Source organism: Clavelina lepadiformis, chromosome 4 (genome assembly GCF_947623445.1).
Source record: "Clavelina lepadiformis chromosome 4, kaClaLepa1.1, whole genome shotgun sequence".
In the NCBI taxonomy this organism is placed as follows: domain Eukaryota; kingdom Metazoa; phylum Chordata; class Ascidiacea; order Aplousobranchia; family Clavelinidae; genus Clavelina; species Clavelina lepadiformis.
The window spans coordinates 2,471,035-2,491,373 of NC_135243.1; the positions used below are offsets into that span (position 1 = coordinate 2,471,035).

The 20,339-nt window shown below is 37.8% G+C and overlaps 2 protein-coding genes across 5 annotated transcripts in view; both read right to left on the reverse strand.

Annotated features, from left to right (window-relative positions):
- Positions 1–20,339, reverse strand: part of LOC143453389 (5-oxoprolinase-like) — a 53,935-nt gene that overhangs the window by 30,675 nt on the left and 2,921 nt on the right. Inside the window, exon 4 of one of the 4 annotated variants that reach the window (XR_013115165.1) lies at positions 19,966–20,152. The exons of the other annotated variants lie outside the window; for them this stretch is intronic. The gene's annotated coding sequence lies outside the window, so the exon portion shown is untranslated. Of the gene's footprint in view, positions 1–19,965; positions 20,153–20,339 lie in introns of those variants that run through there. 4 annotated transcript variants of the gene reach the window in all.
- On the reverse strand, positions 18,739–19,973 carry LOC143453415 (5-oxoprolinase-like). Its single transcript, XM_076954763.1, has 2 exons — positions 19,164–19,973; positions 18,739–19,085 (listed from the first exon to the last, which is right to left on the reverse strand). The coding sequence occupies exon 1, from the start codon at positions 19,909–19,911 to the stop codon at positions 19,669–19,671; it is 243 nt and encodes an 80-aa protein (XP_076810878.1). The 5' UTR covers positions 19,912–19,973; the 3' UTR covers positions 18,739–19,085; positions 19,164–19,668.

The window sequence follows — 20,339 nt, forward strand, 5'->3', positions numbered from 1 at the left end:
TTGGTCACTTCTGAGATGTCTGTGTGGGGTTCAACATGTGGATTTCCTTTGATCGTTTGCTTTGGATGGGTCACAGCATATGGATCTAGAGATGACCACGTGAACAGGTGTATTACCATCACGTGTAACAAAAACCACTAACGCTATAAATAATTTATACACATTATAAGTAGGCCTATAGTTAGCAAGTGATTACGTTCAGTTGCTTACTAAACTATTTCAATTGCCAACGAAAGTTTTAAACCGGTGATCAAAATTTGTTTTACTTTGTCAAGATATAAATTACAAACTGATATAAATGTAGAACATAACAAAGGTGATAGAACAAAAATTTCAGCATTGTTTCTTATACAGTGTTTGCAGCTGTTGCATGAAGTGTTATACATCATCATAAAGCAGCTTTGCATTGAAACTAATACTTAAAGTTAAGCCTTGCAAAACTCACAAATTAAGATGAACAATTTGTGTAAAATAGAATGAGGGAACAAGAGCACGGGGCAAGCAGGTGCACCAAATTGTACAAACAAGAGCAAGGACTCTTGATTTTAGTTAATAAATAAGCAAACATCCATAAGTTAATTTACCTAATACCCCGCTCGTGTTCGTTTATGCACCAAAGTGCGATGTGTTCCAAAAGTATAAATTAATGAAAGTATTCACAAACCAAGCAAATGCAGAGACATTTAACTTTACTTTACTTTACTTCGAAGGTAGTTTGTTATCGCACAGTATTACATTTCTTGAACACAAAAGCGATATCATTAGAGATGCGATTTCAATTAGCTTAAAACAAACGTTAGCGCATCTAATATACACCTTGTGATTGGGTGTTTGATTGTGGAGGATCAAAAGGATTATTTGCCGACTCTTGCTGCTCAATGCTCGGTTGAGATCTTTTTGCAGAATCTTTAAAACATCTTTTAAATTCAAGGAAAGAAATGCAATGTGATGTCATAATTAAAGACAAGAAGAATCTTACAAGGAAAAATTGCACGGTATTATAATGTTTACCTAAAAGATTTGTTTGTTTCACTTTAACTCGTGTTGGTGTTATATTTTTAGAATCCCTGATGTCCATTTGACTATATTCTCTGTTGTCTTGGTATTGCCTTTCATCGCGGAGATTAAATTGAGGAGCATTGATGATCATAACTGATCCTGCGTAACGCAATTAAAAGCAAAGACAGTCATTTGTAAACAAAGAAGTAAAATTATAAAAAAAAATCATATTAGAAAAAACACAAATAGTGAAAAAAGGTATAAAGTATAAAAAGGCATCACAATAATATGGAAACATAATTTGATAAATGCAACTAATAGACTCTACCCCAAATGTTTAACGACAATTACGTGCCTACGTATTCAGAAAATCAGTTTTAATAAAACTCACCAACTCTGCTTTCAGCCACTCTGCTTGCAAGCTCAATCAACTTTGGATCGATTGGACTTAAAGCACTCTGAGAAGCTTCAGAATTTTCCATTGTTTGCAAGACTTGATTTCCTGCATCTGCAGAATCTGGATCTCAAGCAAATAAAAAATAAAACTTTTTATACCAAGTATTATATTAAAAGGTTTTTATGTAATTACAGCAAAGTAGAAAGACTTAATCTTTTTAATCTCAAATTACTCACCATGAGGCATCCCCGCTTGCATTGCAACAGCGCTTGATGTTCCAGGTTGTTCATCACTTTCACCTGATGAGCTCTTTTCGTTGTCATCAGGTTGTACAAGTTGAGGTTTATCTTTGGTCAATCTTTGCTCTTCTGCCTTCGACATACTTCAACGTTGCAGTAATTATCTTAGCTTATGTTTTATACCTGGTCAAAATTGTTGATGACATAAAAGTTTTTCAAAACACACTGAAGCTGAAGTTGAAATTTTAACGTAATTAACAACATACGAGCTATTTTTGTACTATATACTTTTATAATAACTTGACCTCCGCCCCTTGCTAGTCTACGAACTTTTAGGCAGACTCTCTCTTTGAAGAAAGAAAATTTAATTATTAACTGTTGTTGTAGGTAACCAGACCTTATTGTTCTACACCCGGTGACACAGGGTTGTGTTTAATTTGATGATCTATACTCCCCAATTTAATTTGGGTGCCGACTTGGCTAAATTCCTGGAAAGTTTTCAATTTTTATTTTGACGGAATAAAATTTTACTAAAACCTAGATTTAAAAATCTTCTCAGAGTCTCAAACAGCAAGCAAGTTAAATTGGGGTGGCTGAGTTGCGATTGTGTAAAAACTACATAATTGTTGTAAAAATTATAACCAGGGCCAGCCAGCGATCGACTGAATTGACTGAATTGATATTTTTAAACCAGGAATAGGCTATATTTCACCCAAAGCGGGGTTAATCTGCTTTATTCCAATAGATTATTTTATCTTACATCGGTAGCGTTCAAATATCTGAAGACGTCAAAAATATCTGTTCCTGGTTTATCTTGGCCTTATTCCACTATCATTATTCTATTGTGATAATACTACCCATATACGAAATTTACAGTAGCATCATTTTATTTACAGGTAATTTTACATGTTTGCAGTTTTCAGACATATTTATTAATCTCTTATTGGCCCTGACGAAGCTCACCGACATGGGTTTGTGAAATGTTGGTTCATAAAGAATTTATTCACCAGCTGAGCACCTTTAGTTATTGAACTTATGCCTGGTGGCAAACATGGTATTTTTACAGAAACATAGTTCACTCAGGTGGAACATTATATGATCAATATATGTCATATTATTATGTCATATTTACATGAAGGATGAGTTTATATTTCTTTACTTTACCGGTTTGGTGTGTTTTGCTCTAACCGTATAGATCAGGTTTGTTGTGTTGCCATTTGTGCTTTGTATTGATTTGTTTTATGAACCGTTGTTGTCAGTTTATTTGATTTCTTGGCATACTGTTCGTGACCTTCTCATTGCATTTGTGTGGTTGACCGGATTGCATGTCACTCGTCGCTCTCCTATTGGTTACCTAAAATAAGTCATCTGTATCAAGTTATGTTAATTTTAATCGACCTTACTCGTCAAACACTGCATTGTATATTTCATTTACTTGAAATGACTTAAGAATCATTTCTGAACTGCAACCAACGCTAGACGGAGGGACGTAGCAAATACACAGACTTCTAACTATGTCAGTTTAGTTCGCAGGATATGTCATTTACCATCCTAAATGCTATTACATGCTACCTACAGTGTTTTACAATCGTAAAACGTCATATTACTGTGGTTATCGGTATTTTAATATTTTCAAACAGACCCTGCTGTGTTAAATTTCCAATTCTTTACCGAAAAGTACCATCAGCTGGATAGACTAAGTCCATAAAGCTAAACTTGGAGAATATATGCCTAAATTACAACTTTATTGATGAATGTGCCTAAAAAAACTGGGCCCCAGGGCATTGCACCACGTAAATCTGCGCCTGTGGAGCTTCAAAGCGTTGTGTTTTATTCTGATCTGCCAATCTATGTCAATGGGATGCCTATGCCTATACAAAAATGATCTTATTTCTAACAACAAGCTCTCATTTAGTCTATATCAACCATGTTATGTCAATGGGATGTCTATCCCGCCCAAATAAGACTGAAAGACAATAGGCCAACCACAGGCGCATCAAGATTTTTAATTCAAATGGAAACGCGGATTTAAAAAATGCTTACGGAATAGGGCAAGTTGTAAATCAATTCTCTTGAAAAGTAAAACAGGCGATCGTATCATAGGTCATCGTATCATCGTCAGGTTTCAGAAAATCAAAAAAATCTTCTATTGATGTGTTTGTGTTTCTGAGAAATTGATGAGGTCTTGTATCTGCGTCGTCATCACAGATGCGTCATTCGCACAAAATCGAAAAATCTCGAAGGTTGTTTGCGGTCTTTGTTTAAACTTTTATTGTCGCGAAAAACCTTCCTCAGGTTGAGCTGGAAATTTGACACTGTCCGAGTTCGAGATGTTCTTGGGTGGACAAGGACTTTATAAAACGATCGTTTTTAACTGTCTAAGGTTAAATAAGAAACTTGTCCCACCAGCCATTATAACGAGCAAGCTTACTCAGCGTCTACAAAATTTGTAGTAAAACAAGAAAATTAGGAACAACTCTGCCATCCAACATCGCTACATTGCATTTATGCTTTTATATAAATTTATATCATTGACTACTTTTACATTTGATATATACGATGTTGTATATGCGGTCGCGATAATTTTCAATAGAATCTATTACATGCAAATGCTATCTGCAATGATGGTCGACTATCGATAGCTATATTTCCAAATATATGAACAGCTTACAAAACATGAACTTTAATGCTGTACTGAGACAATAGTGGGCGCATATAATCACTAACAGCGTAGGTTTGCGTTGGCAAAATTTTAGTTAAATCTTTAAATTTCTTTCATTTTCTTGCAATGGCTGTTCGTCGATATTGAATTTTTTGCACAATTTTATTGACATATTTTCACAAATGTTTCCTTCTGGCAGAAGTGATTTGGTTACTATAACTAGTTAATGTACGCCTCCTACGCTTAGACGGGTGACAATTCTCAGGTCAAATTATCAACGGTGGACATCGACAAAAAATGCGTGGAAAGTCGTATTTTTGTTGCTGCAACCTACAGACCCATGCGAAATATATAGGCCTACTTTTTCTCATATATCACTACATACGAACTACTTCTAAACATAGACATAATGTATACTACATCTTTCATACTTTGTTTGTTCTCATCTCGCTACACACGACATCTACATGCCGGACACCGGTCTATAGAGACTTTCACTCGTAAAATATTTGCAGCATGGCTCGACCCTGGAAAAAAAGCTTCCTCACCAAAGGCGGACTTTCAAACCACTGAGCGGTTAATCGGGCGGTTACAGGATAAGAATACAGAAAACAAAAGCACATGAAACTTCTTTCTTAAGCTATTTCTGCACAGAGCGGCTTCGTAACGTTCGCTCAGGTATCAGGTTTCCAGCGGTGAGCTGGTAGCTTTGACGTCATCATGCCCGGGTCCAGGTCATTCGAACAAAAGGGTAAATTTCAAACATTTTTAGATATCTCGATAATTTAGAAATCGCTTTCCAAATATCCGAATGCTTAGCAATATCGGTTGCCGATTACGTCGTAACAAATAAACTTTAAAGCTATAAAAATCTATTCACAGATCGATGCTGATATGCACAATACTTAAATGACTGCGTCACCTAATTTATTAATTAAGTCTTCTTGGTAGCCGAGTGGTTTGGGCGCTGTCCACGAAACATATGCGACTCGTGTTCCGTGACACCGAGTGGCATTATCCTTGACCACGCCAGTAATATGATATAATAAGGTTATACACTTATAACCACACTTTCTCCTGTTCAGTGGGCATGGTGGACAGTTCTAAATTCGGGAAATACTATGTAAAAAAAACATAAAACAAAATGTATATGTGCAATATTTGCACAGAAGCTAACTCGAAGATCAGAGCTCGAGCGATGAAGAATCATCGCCGGGATTAAGTAGCGTAAAAATTTCGTTATTCCGAAGATAAAGATGACCATAACATCACTATACCAATTTCTCTGTGCTACTCGTCAATTGTCCAAGCACAAATATTTAAGCGAGTTGTAGAAAGCAAAGTTAATTTTCCATCTATCGGAGGTTTAAAGTCTGGCTTGTTCTTTTGTTCATGCAGCCTTAATTGGAACGTTGAACCAACGGAAAAGCAAATCACTGACAATCGAACGATTTAAAATCATCAACAGAATTTAACTAATGTATAAAGCTTAGTGACGTATTTATGCTACACCCACTCGTTTGCCGAGTCGTAACTAAGTCATTAAACTCGAGTCCCGAGTCAAGTTTTTTGAAAGAAGTGACTCGAATCTGTCAAGTCGACTAATCCGGCAAATAAGACTCGAATGAAGTCATTTCACTGAATATCTAAAACCAAACCATACCGAAGGCAAAAAACACCGTCTCTGCCATCAAGAAACCTGCGCTTAGCGAGAGTGTAGCTACGACATTATTGATGGCAATTCTCCTGTTGTATTTCTCTCGAAGCGCAGACAGCTACAGGTAGATCTTCTGGCAAGCCTTGAGTCGGTTCACGTCGGAAAAGTAGAAGAAGACTTAATAAGATTCCAGATTGCTGGCCAGACTGGCCAATGCAAACACACAACCAGACTTAAACTTGACTGATCGAAACACAACGATTTAGTGCAACAGAATAGAGATTAAGCAACATCCGGAGAGAGACGCGAAGAAAGCGAATAAACCAACTAATTTATACCTGATGAGTTATTGCTTTTGTCTCTAAATTTATTCAATTATGATGGTCGGCTAACAATCACATTTTCCCAACACAGCACATTACGCTGCCGCACCAACTATAAAACCGCCTCAGAACCGCATTGATCAATATACACAGTTGGCCACTTGATGTTGACAAAGCGCAATTGAGATAGCAATCTCCGCTCAATGAATCAATGCACAGACACAAAGGCCCAGACATCCACCATAGTGGAGGGTTGTATCAGACATTCAGAAAATCAACGATTTCATTTAATCAAAACATATTATGACGTCGAACAATGTTGCTTGTCCTAATTAACAACGTAACAGTTTAAGAATACGTTGCGTTCGACGGTAATTACCCTAATGCGGCACAACAGGTAAAATTCTTAAATAAGTGTATTACAGCGTAGTCCACTCTACCCATTGAAAATGGGAACATTTCCACATGTTTTATCTGGTTGGTGTCGATGAACTGTTTAATAAAAATAATTTTTACTACATGTTTAGAAGAATATCGTTTGTTTCAATACAATGGTCGTCGCTTTATACGTTCCGGTATAATAAGCCCTCCTGCTAATGAAACCCGATGTTGCACGGTTCAGACGCACTCTGTTCATTCCGGTAGTAAAACACCACACTTAATAAACACGAAACCCAGTTTCATATGAGCCCGTGTTCCAAACACCATCGCATGATATTAAGCGCAAAGACGGAGTGAGCAATTTGCGCAGTTTGCTTCAAGCCAAGTGCAGGCGGCGGTTGTTCGGTTTTGTGCAGTAGAAAGCACCGCACTGCAGAACAATCAATATTCAGGTGGTTTATAAAACGGCGGCCATCGTGCATTTTGTTTTATTTTAAAGGTTGGAAACAAAATTATGTGCAAGCTAAATAGTTTGGTACCATTTATCCTTAAATAGGCCTACCATGGTCATCGGACACGACGCATGAAGAACAAACACATCGTCTGCGAAGCATTTTCCTATGTTTTCGTTTCCGATCACTGGTTTCTGTTAAAGATTTTTCCGGGGAAAATTTAGAATTTAAAAATTTGATGAAATCCCAAATTAATGACGTAGAATCTCTAAGAAACGTGTTCTTCGACGTAGCAACGGTCACAATGAAGCGGTCTCATGAAATAAAAATTCAATTGAAAGAATAAAGATCGGGGAGAAGCGGGAAAATATCAAACAATGGTTGGAATCTTAACTGTTGTAATTTAAGGTGAACCAGGTTTCACGACAAACTCATTAAGTACAAAGCATTTCCTTCGCTCTATATTGTGGAAGGTTTCATATGAAAGACACCAAACTGTGATAACTGCAAAGTTTTATGTTTAAAATTTAAATTCTTACTAAAATTTAATCGAACTTGTTAAAGTATTTTGTAAAACTGTTCCAGATATGAAAGGTACCAACCGCTTTCTGTTTAATGAACAAGGCATAAAAGAAAGTCGTTAAGTGTGGGATTGAACGGATGCTAACTGACGTAATTAAAAAGTCAATTGATGTGTTTGGTGCTTGGTCATGACAAGACCGACAACGTTTCTTGTCTAACAAACAAAGTTTGGTAAAAATTCAGCAGCTAAATGATTTGTAACCAAGCCCAGGTCACACTTTGCACTGGGATTATTACGAACAAACGACGTCACAATAAAGCAATGACAAAAGGTCTCTGTTCAAACAAAGCTACACAGTTGGTAGAGTTACCAAAACATAAAATAATGAATGAAGCCATTGTACTGACCAGACGTTTAAGTCAATACATCACTACAACGATCCTCAATGTAATATTACAACATTCGCAACACAACCCAAGGTAATTTCAGCTTCCCCACAACTGACAACATATTCGCAGTGACCTTTTGTAAAATATGTGGATGAAAATAAGCCTAAGCCTACTAATTACCACGCCTTACATTCACGTGAATTGATGAATCTCATTGCATACACAGAATAAGCCAGCATGGAAACATTTCATTATATTTGTTTGGAATTTTCTTCTTAAACGTTTAAACACAAATTAAGAAAATTGAACAGTCAATGTACGAGACAACATCAACGACTAGCAAGACATTCAACAAATTACTGCATTGTTTGATCATTAATAGACTCACCGATTGTGACGTCATGGTTTTTCCCGGTTGCGTAAGTTGTAACTCACAAATAAACTTAAAACTATGAGAGCTTTACTACCTTCAAATAAATTTAAAAACGATAAATGCTGGATTTGTAGCAGAATAAAATATCATCAAAATATAAAGTCCCTATAAAACAAATCAATTCCAGGGACGGCTTGAACTACCACAAGCTGCAGTTAGTACAGAGAGATAATGGCGACCAGATATTATTTCTTTTATAATGAAGAACTCTTTCCTACAAGATGTGATACGATCTCACATAAAATTTGATACTGGTGTATTCACTTGCGCAGAAAGTTTCATTTGTCAAATGATGAAACAATAACCCTTGTGACGTAACCTACATGGATTTACTGATAAACAGAGTTGTCATAAAATCAGACTTTAAAGCACTTGTATAAACATTGTATATATGTTCGAAGGAAAATTTGATACTTTCCAGATGATATAATGACCCTCATAGATATAACAATATATAACAATACAACATGCTTTCAACTAAATGCAACAAAGTGGCGGGCGATGAAGTGAGTGAACGAAGTATGATGAGAAAAACTCGTTAATTACTACGATAAAGTTGTGGGAATATTTAAACCAATCAAATTACTGTTCACTGATAGGAGGCGACGGACGGATTTAGGTTTGTTAGTTTCAGATTAACATTAAGTTTCGTGTTGATGTTACCGGTGATGACGGTAAAGCACCAGTTGTAGTGTTGCGTTTTCTTAGGCTCTTTAAAACCTGCAGGTTTCCGAGCAATCAACGACCCGGATAAAATAAGTGAATAACTTGTTAAAAGCACCACATGAAAGAAGTGGCCGCTTTCCACAACTGCACAGATAGAATGAATGAAACACAAGTCATGCGCAGTCTCAACACTTGGTCACGCTTGAGCGACGTTCTCACAATTCCAAAGACCAATTTTTACTTCATATTCCATACTTTGTACAATATTAACACCTTCGAAAATGGAAGAAACCACACTGTTATAAGTTTAAAAGTTTGTGGTGAACGCACTTGATTGTGTGAATGAGCGTGCGCGTGTAGTGTTCTGGGAATGCGTGAACTTAGTTCAATTGTGTGAATATGCATTCAACTTTATTATTGAAGATTCGTTCCATTCCATAAATGAAATCTTTCATTTCACTCCATGGTTTAACAATTCCATATTTCCTGCCAAAAACAAAGACAACTCCGAGGAGAAAAGCACCAAGTTCACGGCCACGCGGAAGTTGTGTCTGTGTGAGAGGATACCGAGCAGCAGGTGTAAAGCTGTTGACTACGAAGGAGAAATTTATTCAACTTATATGTCACGAAACCCTGCCCAGACAAACCATTCATTCCATCATGGGCAAGGGCAAGGGCATTCCACCAACCAAAGGCAACCAAGGGCATTCCACCATGTTATGTCGATGGGATGCCTATCCCGCCCAAATAAGACTGAAAGACAATAGGCCAACCACAGACGCATCAAGATTTTTAATTCAAATGGAAACGAGGATTGCTTATGGAATAAGGCAAGTCGTAAATCAATTCTATTGAAAAGCAGAACAGGCGATCGTATCATAGGTGCAAGTGTCAGGTTTCAGAAAGTCAAAAAATAACCTTCCATTGATGTGTTTGTCTTTCTCAGAAATTGACAAGGTCTTGTATCTGTGTCGTCATCACAGACGCGTCATTCAAACAAAAGCGAAAAGTCACGAAGGTTGTTCGCGGTCTCCGTTTAAACTTTTCCTGGCGCGAAAAATCTTGCTCAGGTCGAGCTGGAAATTTGACACTTTCCGTGTTCGAGTTGTTCTTGGGTGGGCAAGGACTTTATAAAACGATCTTTTTTAACTGTCTAAGGTTAAATAAGAAACTTGTCCCGCCAGCCATTCTAACGAGCTAGCTTACAATACTCAGCCTGCTTATATCATTGACTACATTTACATTTGATACATACGGTGCTGTAGATGCGGTTGCGATTTTTTTGCGATTTTATAATTTTCGATAGAATCTATGACATTTAAATGCTTCAAACCTTCAATGATGGTCGACTGTCGATGGCTGTTTCCACATATTTATTCCATACAGCTTACAAAACATGAACTTTATTGCTATTTTGAGACAATAGTGTTTTCACAAATATTCCCTCCTGGAAGAAGTGATTTGGTTACTACAACTAGTCAATGTAAGCTGTCTACGCTTATACGGGTCACAAGTCTCAGGTTAATTTATTCACGGTGGACATTGACCACAAATGCGTGGAAAGTCGTATTTTTGTTGCTGCAACCTACAGACCCATGCGAAATATATAGGCCTACTTTTTCTCATATATCACTACATACGAACTACTTCTAAACATAGACATAATGTATACATATGTTTATTTACTCTCATCTAGCTACACTCTACATCTACATGCCGGACATCGGTCGATAGAGACTTTCACTCGTAAAATATTTGCAGCATGGCTCGACCCTGGAAAAAAAGCTTCCTCACCAAAGGCAGACTTTCAAACCACTGGGCGGTTAATCGGGCGGTTACAGGATAAGAATGTAGAAAAGAAAAGCACATTAAACTTCTTTCTTAAGCTATTTCTGCACAAAGCGGCTTCGTAACGTTCGCTCAGGTGTCAGGTTTCCATCGGTGAGCTGGTAGCTTTGACGTCATCCTGCCCGGGTCCAGGTCATTCGAACAAAAGGGTAAATTTCAAACATTTTTAGATATATCAATAATTTAGAAATTGCTTTCCAAATATTCGCATGGATGGATTTCCAAATATTTGGATGCTTTGCATCATCGGCTGCCGATTATGTCGTAACAAATAAACTTAAAGGCTATAAACGCTTATTTACAGAAAGATACTTAATTGCACAATATTTAAATGACTGCGTCACTTAATTTCTTGATTAAGTCTTCTTGGTAGCCGAGTGGTTTGGGCGCTGTCCACGAAACAAATGCGACTCGTGTTCCGTGATCGACACCCAGTGGCATTATCCTTGCAATGTCCTTGGCCATGCCATTAATATGATTTAATAAGGTTATAACCACACTTGCTATTGTTCAGTTGACAAGGTGGTCAGATCTAAATTCGGGAAATACTATGTAACAAATACAAATGTGTGACAATCGGAACTTGCACAGAAGCTAGCTCGGAGATCGGGGCTCGAGCGATGAAGAATCATCGCCGGGTTTAAGTCGCATAAAACTTTTGTCAGTCCGAAAATAAAGACCTCATAACATCAGTATACCAATTTCTCTGAGCTACTCGTCAATTGTCCAAGCACAAATATTTAAGCGAGTTGTAGAAAACAAAGTTAATTTTCCATCTATCGGGAGTTTAAAGTCTGGCTTGTTCTATTGTTCATGCAGCCTTAATTGAAACGTTGAGCTTCTAAGACGCGAAGTTCCCTTAACTTTTGTTCCGTTTGACGAGTTTTGTCGAACAGAATCATTTATTATTAACTTCTCTCTAAAAAGAGTTCATTGTTTCTAGATAGGGAATCACGTGCCAAATTGTGGCGTGACGTAAGAGAAAACCAACGGAAAAGCAATTCACCGACAATCGAACGATTTAAAATCATCAACAGAATTTAACCAACGTATAAAGCTTATAGTGACGTATTTATGCTACACCCACTCGTTTGCCGAGTCGTAACTAAGTCATTAAACTCGAGTCCCAAGTCAAGTTTTTTGAAAGAAGTGACTTGAATCTGTCAAGTCGACTCATCGGGCAAATAAGAATAAAAAATACCGTTGCTGTGTACCGTGCTGGCCAGACTGGCAAATACAAACACACAACCAGAATTAAACTTGACTGATCGAAACACAACGATTTAGTGATTAAGTGCAACAGAATAGAAATTAACCAACATCCGGAGAGAAACGCAAAGAAAGCGAATAAACCTACTAATTTATACCTGAAGAATTATTGCTGGTGGCTAACAATCACATTACACCAACACACCACATTGCGCTGCCACTCCAACCATAAAACCGCTTCAGAGCCGCATTGAGCAATATACACAGTTGGCCACTTGATGTTGACAAAGCGCAATTGAGATAGCAATCTCTGCTCAATGAATCAACGCACAGACACAAAGGCCCAGACACCCACCATAGTGGAGGGTTGTATCAGACATTCAGCAAATCAACGATTTCATTCAATCAAAACATATTATGACGTCGAACAATGTTGCCTGTTCTAATTAACAACGTAACACTTTATGAATACATTGCTTTCGACGGTAATTATCCTAATGCGACACTACAGGTCAAATTCTTAAATAAGTGAATTACAGCGTAGTTTACTCGACCTGTTGAAAATCGAAACATTTCAACATGTTTTATCTGGTTGGTGTTGATAAACTTTGTAATAAAAAGAATTTTTACTACATGTTTAGAAGAATACCGTTTGTTTCAATACAATGGTTGTCGCTTTATACGTTCCGGTATATAATAAGCCCACCTGCTAATGAAACCCGATGTTGCGCGGTTCAGACGCACTCCGTTCATTCCGGTAGTAAAATACCACACTTAATAAACACGAAACCCAGTTTCATATAAGCCCGTGTTCCAAACACCATCGCATGATATTAAGCGCAAAGACGGAGTGAGCAAGGTTTTCGCGCAGTTTGCTTCAAGCAAAGTGCAGTCAAGCGAAGCTTTGTTTTATTTTAAGCAAATATTTCAATTTTATTATTATATTATTATTATTATATCATTATATTATGCAAATATTTAAATATTAATTCCGGGCGGAAAACTGTTGCGTCATAAACTCAGTTGAAGCCAGAACGAGTTCACGGTTGATTGGTTTTGTGCAGTAGAAAGCACCGCACTGCAGGTCAATCAATCTTCAGGTGGTTTATAAAGCGGCGGCCATCGTGCATTTTGTTTTATTTTAAAGGTTGGAAACAAAATTCTGTGTAGGCTAAATATTTTGGTACCATCTATCCCTAAATAGACCTACCACAGTCTTCGGACACGACACACCAAAAACAAACACATCGTCTGTGAAACCTTTTCATATGTTTTCGTTTCCGATCACTGGTTTCTCTATAAGATTTTTTCTGGGAAAAATTTAGAATTTAAAAATTTGATGAAAGCCCAAATTAATGACGTAGAATTTCTAAGAAACGTGTTCTTCGACGTAGCAACGGTCACAATAAAGCGGTCGCATGAAATAAAGTTTCAATTGAAAGAATAAAGATCGGGGAGAAGCGGGAAAATATCAAACAATGGTTGGGATCTTAACTGTTGTAATTTAAGCTGAACCAGGTTTCACGACAAACTCATTAAGTACAAAGCATCTATTTCGCTCTATATCGTGGAAGGCTTCATATAAAAGTCTGTGATAACTACAAAGTTTTATGTCTAAAATTTAAAATCTTACTAAATTTAATCGAACTTATTAAAGTATTTTGTAAAACTGTTCCAGATATGAAAGTTATCAACCGATTTCTATTCAATGAGGCATAACAGAAAGTCGTTATATGTGGGATTGGACCGATGCTAACTGACGTAATTAAAAAGTCAATTGTTGCGTTTGGTGCTTGGTCATGACAGGACCGGCAACTTTCCTTGTCTAACAAAGTTTGGTAAAAATTCAGCGGTTAAATAATTGGTTCCATGACCTATGACCGCGGGAAAATGACCGCGAACAAACTCACCGGGGACAACTGAATGTGACGTAAATTCATCGCGAACAAACTAACCGGGAACAGACTTACCGGAATGAAAATTGACCGGGAGGTAAATTGACCGTGCAAGTGCTGAATTATTTTGTTTAAGTTGATGGTAGTATATGATATGTAAAATAAATATTTGTTTGTAACTATTTCCTTTGTTTTTAACAAAATAATTTTTTTATTTCAATACACATTGAAACATTTATTGAAATAAACAGAAATATTTCCGGAAATACGAGAAATACGAGTAACAACATTAAAAGAAGTTCACTACAAAACACATATGACACTACATAATAAGGGCACTAAAATTTACACAAACTGTTATTTGACAAATCAGTCAACCTTGACTGCAATACACATACTTAATTGGCTGGGATTAAAGCTGATGTGCGACTAGATAGTGAATTAAAATTTTGACCTTTTGACGGCCATTTGTCGCCGGTTAATTTGATCGCCGGCCAATTTATCGACGGTTAATTTCATCGCCGGCCAATTTGTTGCCGGTCAGTTGACCACTACCAGTTGTCGCCGGTGAATTTGTTCACGGTCACTTCACGTGATCCCAAATAATTTGTAACCAAGCCCAGACCGCGCTTTGCGCTGAGATTGTTACGAGCAAACGTCACAATTAAGAAATGAAAAAATGTCTCAGTTCAAACAAAGCTACACAGTTGGTAGAGTTACCAAAACATAAAATAATGAATGTATGAAACCATTGTATTGACCAGACGTTTAAGTCAATACATCACTACAACGATCCTCAATGTATTAGAATGCTGAAAAGTTACCTCGGTTCTAATATTTGCGACACAAGCCAAGGTAATTTCAGCTTACCCATAACTGACAACATATTCGCAGTGACCCTTTGTAAAATATGTAATTGAAAATAAGCCTAAGTCCAACACATATTAAGCCTCAAATAATTGAAACTTTACCGCTACTAATTACCACGCGTTACATTCACGTGAATTGATGAATCCCACTGCATACACATAATAAGCCAGCAAGGAAACATGTGATTGTATATGTTTGGAATGTTTAAACACAAATTAAGTAAATTGAACGGTCAATGTACGAGACAACATCAACGACTAGCAAGACATTCAACAAATTACTGCATTGTTTGATCATTAATAGACTCACCGATTGTGACGTCATGGTTTTTCCTCGGTTGCGTAAGTTGTAACTCACAAATGAACTTAAAACTATGAGAGCTTTACTACCTTCAAATAAATTTAAAAACGATAAATGCTGGATTTGCAGCAGAATAAAATATTATCAAAATATAAAGTCCCTATAAAACAAATCAATTCCAGGGACGGCTTAAACTACCACAAGCTGCAGTTAGTACACAGAGATAATGGTGACCAGATCTTATTTCTTTTATAATGAAGAACTCTTTCCTACAAGATGTGATACGATCTCACATAAAATTTGATACTGGTGTATTCACTTGCGCAGTAAGTTTCATTTGTCAAATGATGAAACAATAACCCTTGTGACGTAGCCTACATGAATTTACTGATAAACAGAGTTGTCATAAAATCAGACTTTGAAGCACTTGTATTAATGTTCGAAGGAAAATATGATACTTTCCAGATGATATAATGACCCTCATAGATATAACAATACATAACAATACAACATGCTTTCAACTAAATGCAACAAAGTGGCGGGCGATGAAGAGAGTGAACGAAGTATGATGAGAAAAACTCGTTAATTACTACGATAAAGTTGTTGTGCGAATACAGTCAAATCCGCTTAATTCGGACACTCTGGTTCAGCTCACGTTTGGCTGAATTAAGCGGAGAAACGTCTTTGTCCGAATTAAGTGGAAAATCAATTGTTCGTTTCATGGTCATGCGTAAAGGCAAAAAACGCATTTAAAATACTGTAGTGTTGCGTAATAAATGAATTGCAGCTGCGCTATACTGCAGTAACTGGCACTGATCGTATAAAACGTCTTCGTTTACTTTAGTGAGCAATTTCACTTTTTGTCCTAAACTTTTCTGTACCATTTTGTCCTACAAGATGGACACGATTGTACCGAAGTAAAAGCGACTATGAAGCTGGCACGGCTTTATATGAGTTCATTGTCGATTGTTACTGCATCGATCGTCATTCTTTCACCATAATCGCTCATAATGCAATTGCATCTTGTCTTAAAACGAACACTGTTTATTGTGGCATAACGGTTATGACAATTAGGTTATGATAACCTAATGATGGAATTGCGAACATGTGTCCGAATTAAGCGGAGAATTGTCCGAATTAACAGGAGTTTTTTACGTTCAATTTTTAGTTTTGTTCCGTTCCCGAGCATTTTGGCCGAATAAAGTGGTTGTCCGGGTTATCCGGTGTCCGAATTAAGCGAATTCGACTGTATTTAAATCAATCAAATTACTGCTTACTGATAGGAGGCAACGAACGGATTAAGGTTTGTTAGTTTCAGATTAGCATTAAGTTTCGTGTTGGTGACGGTAACGGTAAAGCACCAGTTGCAGTGTTGCGTTTTCTTAGGCTCTTTAAAACCTGCAGGTTTCCGAGCAATCAACGACCCGGATAAAATAAGTGAATAAGATGTTAAAAGCACCAGATGAAAGAAGTGGCCGCTTTCCACAACAGCACAGATAGAATGAATGAAACACGAGTCAATGCGCAGTCTCAACGCTTGGTCACGCTTGAGCGACGTTCCCACAATTCCAAAGACCAAGACATTCTGTGGAATGGAATTTTCCAAGGTCCATATCCTGCAAAATCTTTCATTTCATATTCCATACTTTGTACGATATTAACGCCTTCGAAAATGGAAGAAACCACACTGTTATAATTTTAAAAGTTTGTGGTGAACGCACTTGATTGTGTGAATGAGCGTGCGCGTGTAGTGTTCTGGGAATGCGTGAACTTAGTTCAATTGTGTGAATGTGCATTCAAGATTATTATTGAAGATTCGTTCCATTCCATAAATGAAATCTTTCATTCCACTCCATGCTTTAACAATTCCATATTTCCTGCCAAAAACAAAGACAACTCCGAGGAGCAAAGCACCAAGTTCACGGCCACACGGAAGTTGTGTCTGTGTGAGAGGAGACCGAGCAGCAGGTATAAAGCTGTTGACTACGAAGGAGAAATTTATTCAACTTATTTGTCACGAAACCCTGCACAGAGAAGTAAAGATTATTATTATCATAAAACTAGGAAAGGTTTGTTTAATGCTTGGTATGGTAATTAATTAATCGTTGTCCTCGGACTGAGAACAGTATTTGCAAGTCTTAAACATGGCGACGATTTCTCATCGCTCGAGTCCCGGTTACCGAGGTAGCCTTTGTGCATATTTTGATTCTCACACGTTGTTTATTAGTTTCTTTGACTTTTATATAATAAGTTATCGCCTGAATTAAGAACTACCCACCAGGTCCACTGAACAGCAGCAAGTGTCATTAATGCCTTGTCCAAGTGCGTTACAACTGCGGGCTATAACGCCACCGGGTGTCCATAAGATAAACTCGCTGCCAGGAACAAAACGTTCCAGCAAAAATTCCTTAAAGCGGTCGAGGTTCTTATATGACTCCTATACACGAGAGCTGTAGGTTTTATTGCTTTTGAAGAAAACGATGTTGGAAATCTGCTTTAACAGCTGCAGGGCGCCACCTTGAGACATACTTTACAGCAACAATACTTGCTGGATGTAGCAAATAAATATAAAATTCCTTCGCATTCTACTTTCCGCTCTTAATTTCTGTCCACTTGGCAAAATCTTTCTGCTGAATAACTTGCTTCAACAAAAGCGACGTTCTTAGCTTTATGTCCAGTTTGTGATGATTGTCTCATTTATTCCAAGTTGTCCGGTGGAAAGTGTGAACGTGGTTCCCATTTTACCGAAGATGTTCCCATTTTAAGCAAAGAAACCCGGTTTAGAGTTATTTAATGTGGTTGAAGACTAGATTTTGTTTTCTATTGTTCCTCCACCTGTACTCAGGACTAAGAAGCTGGCAAAATAACCAAACAAGTAGCTAAGAATTTTTAACAAACCAATAAAAACGTTTACTGCTACTTGGCCATCGCCTCATTCGATGTTAAACGGTTGCAAAATGCGCGCGAAAGACGAACAATCTTTAAAGTTTCAAAAACTCAAAACTTTCATTTCTCTGCAAGAAACACGTACTTTGCTCGAAAAGGTAAAACTATGAGCAATGTAGTGGAAGACGTAATTCTTTCTCCAATGGCACGTCACGCTTCAGAGGTGTTGTCCTTTATAACATAACGATGTTACATCGACTTCCAGATCCACCACCTGCATTATAAGAAGGTCAAGTCAACCATCCTTTCGCTCAACACTGACGGGGTTAAGTTTTTTTCGAAAGAAAATCTTCTTCAGACCAGACATGCATCACCACGCAAAGAAGAAGGTCGGTTGCAGCTATACACGCATACTGTGCATACATGGAATACTTGTGCGCATGCGCAACATGTTCCAGCTGTTCTCTGGACTTCCGCTTTGCTTTAAAAACCTACAAGCTGTTTCCGTCTTTCAAAGTCATATTTGTCGCCACTGATTCGATGAGTTTTGTCACGTGTACGTTACTTTGTCCTATTTCATCGATTTATTCTGGCTAATCTAGGCAAATATTTATGAATCAACACAACTTTTATTACGTAATAATAGGTAATGTTAAAACGTATTGTTATCTAACGATATTACTCTTTGCTTTGTATAGAATAATAATTATTACAAAAACCACAGAAACCAACCATTGTTTTGCTTCGTGTACAAGCGATTACTTAACACCAGCGCAGCAAATAATATAAAATATTCACATGAAAGCCAGGAAAAATTGTAGCGCACTAGCGCCAACATGCGGTAGAAATAAAGGCGGCCGGATCGGTTGATGTTTCAGAATAAGGCGCAGGGCGGTCAAATGAGGTGATCAAAATTGCGTATTTGTGTGGTCAGACGAGTATGTGTGAGCCGGGACCTTGGGTAGATACAAACTTACCATGAAACATATTTTTACCTTGTGGGCCGTGTATAATCGGTATCTGCTGTAACTTACCAGATTTCAAAAATGGATTCTTAGAAAGGATGCTGACTCGAAACTTTCCTGCGTCGTTCTCCGCATCAGGCTTGTATGTGGAGTAAGGACGAGATTGCGATCTCCCAATGCTGGGCTGCAAGGTCACTCACAAGTAGTCGAGGAGCTTCAACAACACGCATCAGGTCGCATGGAGCTGGATTTTGTGTCTGGCTGGTGTTGGAATAAGCTGCATTTCGCTTTCAGTGAATTATCTCGCAAAATTGTTTCAAAATTAAAACTTGTAGAAGCAGTGCTGGGGCTGATGCACGTGACAAGGTTTGAAAGGGCGACAGCCAATAATACGACCAGATGTTCTTTGAAACTACACCGCGTTATTTTGCGAGTGACGCAAAAAATATTGTCTACGAGTGCATCAAAATGTGGCTTAAAAACGTAAAGTTTTGAAAAAATTCAGCAACTTTAAAAAATCAAAACATTTGTTAGAACAGAGTTTAATAAACGACACTGACAGCGTCAAGTTGTTTCAAAAGAGAATCTTCCTCAAAACCCCGTCTCTGCCAGTGCCCGGGAGAAGCTGGAAGTTCTTGAGGACGACCGCATATCTGGATATCGGGGTCGAGTAGGAACCAATTGTGTGAATGTGGACGGGAATAGGGGCGAGGCAGCCCTGGTTAAGCGGGATGTCGTAGCCCACCATGCACCTGAGGGAGTAGATGATGACAGACTTGCTGATCGCTCTCGGCGCGTTCAACTTGTTTATCGCCATAGGGGATGTCCCTTCGAAATCGAATGTCGCGCTTCTCGATATGAGCTCCTGGACTAGGTGGATACCCTAAACAGAAAGCTTCGTTGAAATGTCTGTGATTGATACAGTTGTGACGTCACAAAGACACTTACCTTCTGGTTAGCGGCAACTAGCGCTCTCAAGTCGGCCAGGTTGCCATGGAGATTGTGGGTCCGGTTGCAACTAGTGAATTCTCCTGGGAGCATGAGAACCGCTGTTACTTCTGTGAGGTAACAAGTAAAAACAAGTTCAATAGGGTTTAAAGGTAATTCTGACTCATTAGAAAACCAGAAACCAATTTGTCATTTCACACAACAACTACCATGAAACTTTTCAGCATCATATGATACGAGAAAGCACGTCATTCACAACATTACCACATAAATCACAATCACATCCCAGCATAAATG

Excerpts from the sequence above, each read along its gene's own strand:
- LOC143453415 (XM_076954763.1), bottom strand. The coding sequence starts at position 19,911 with ATGGCGATAAACAAGTTGAACGCGCCGAGAGCGATCAGCAAGTCTGTC.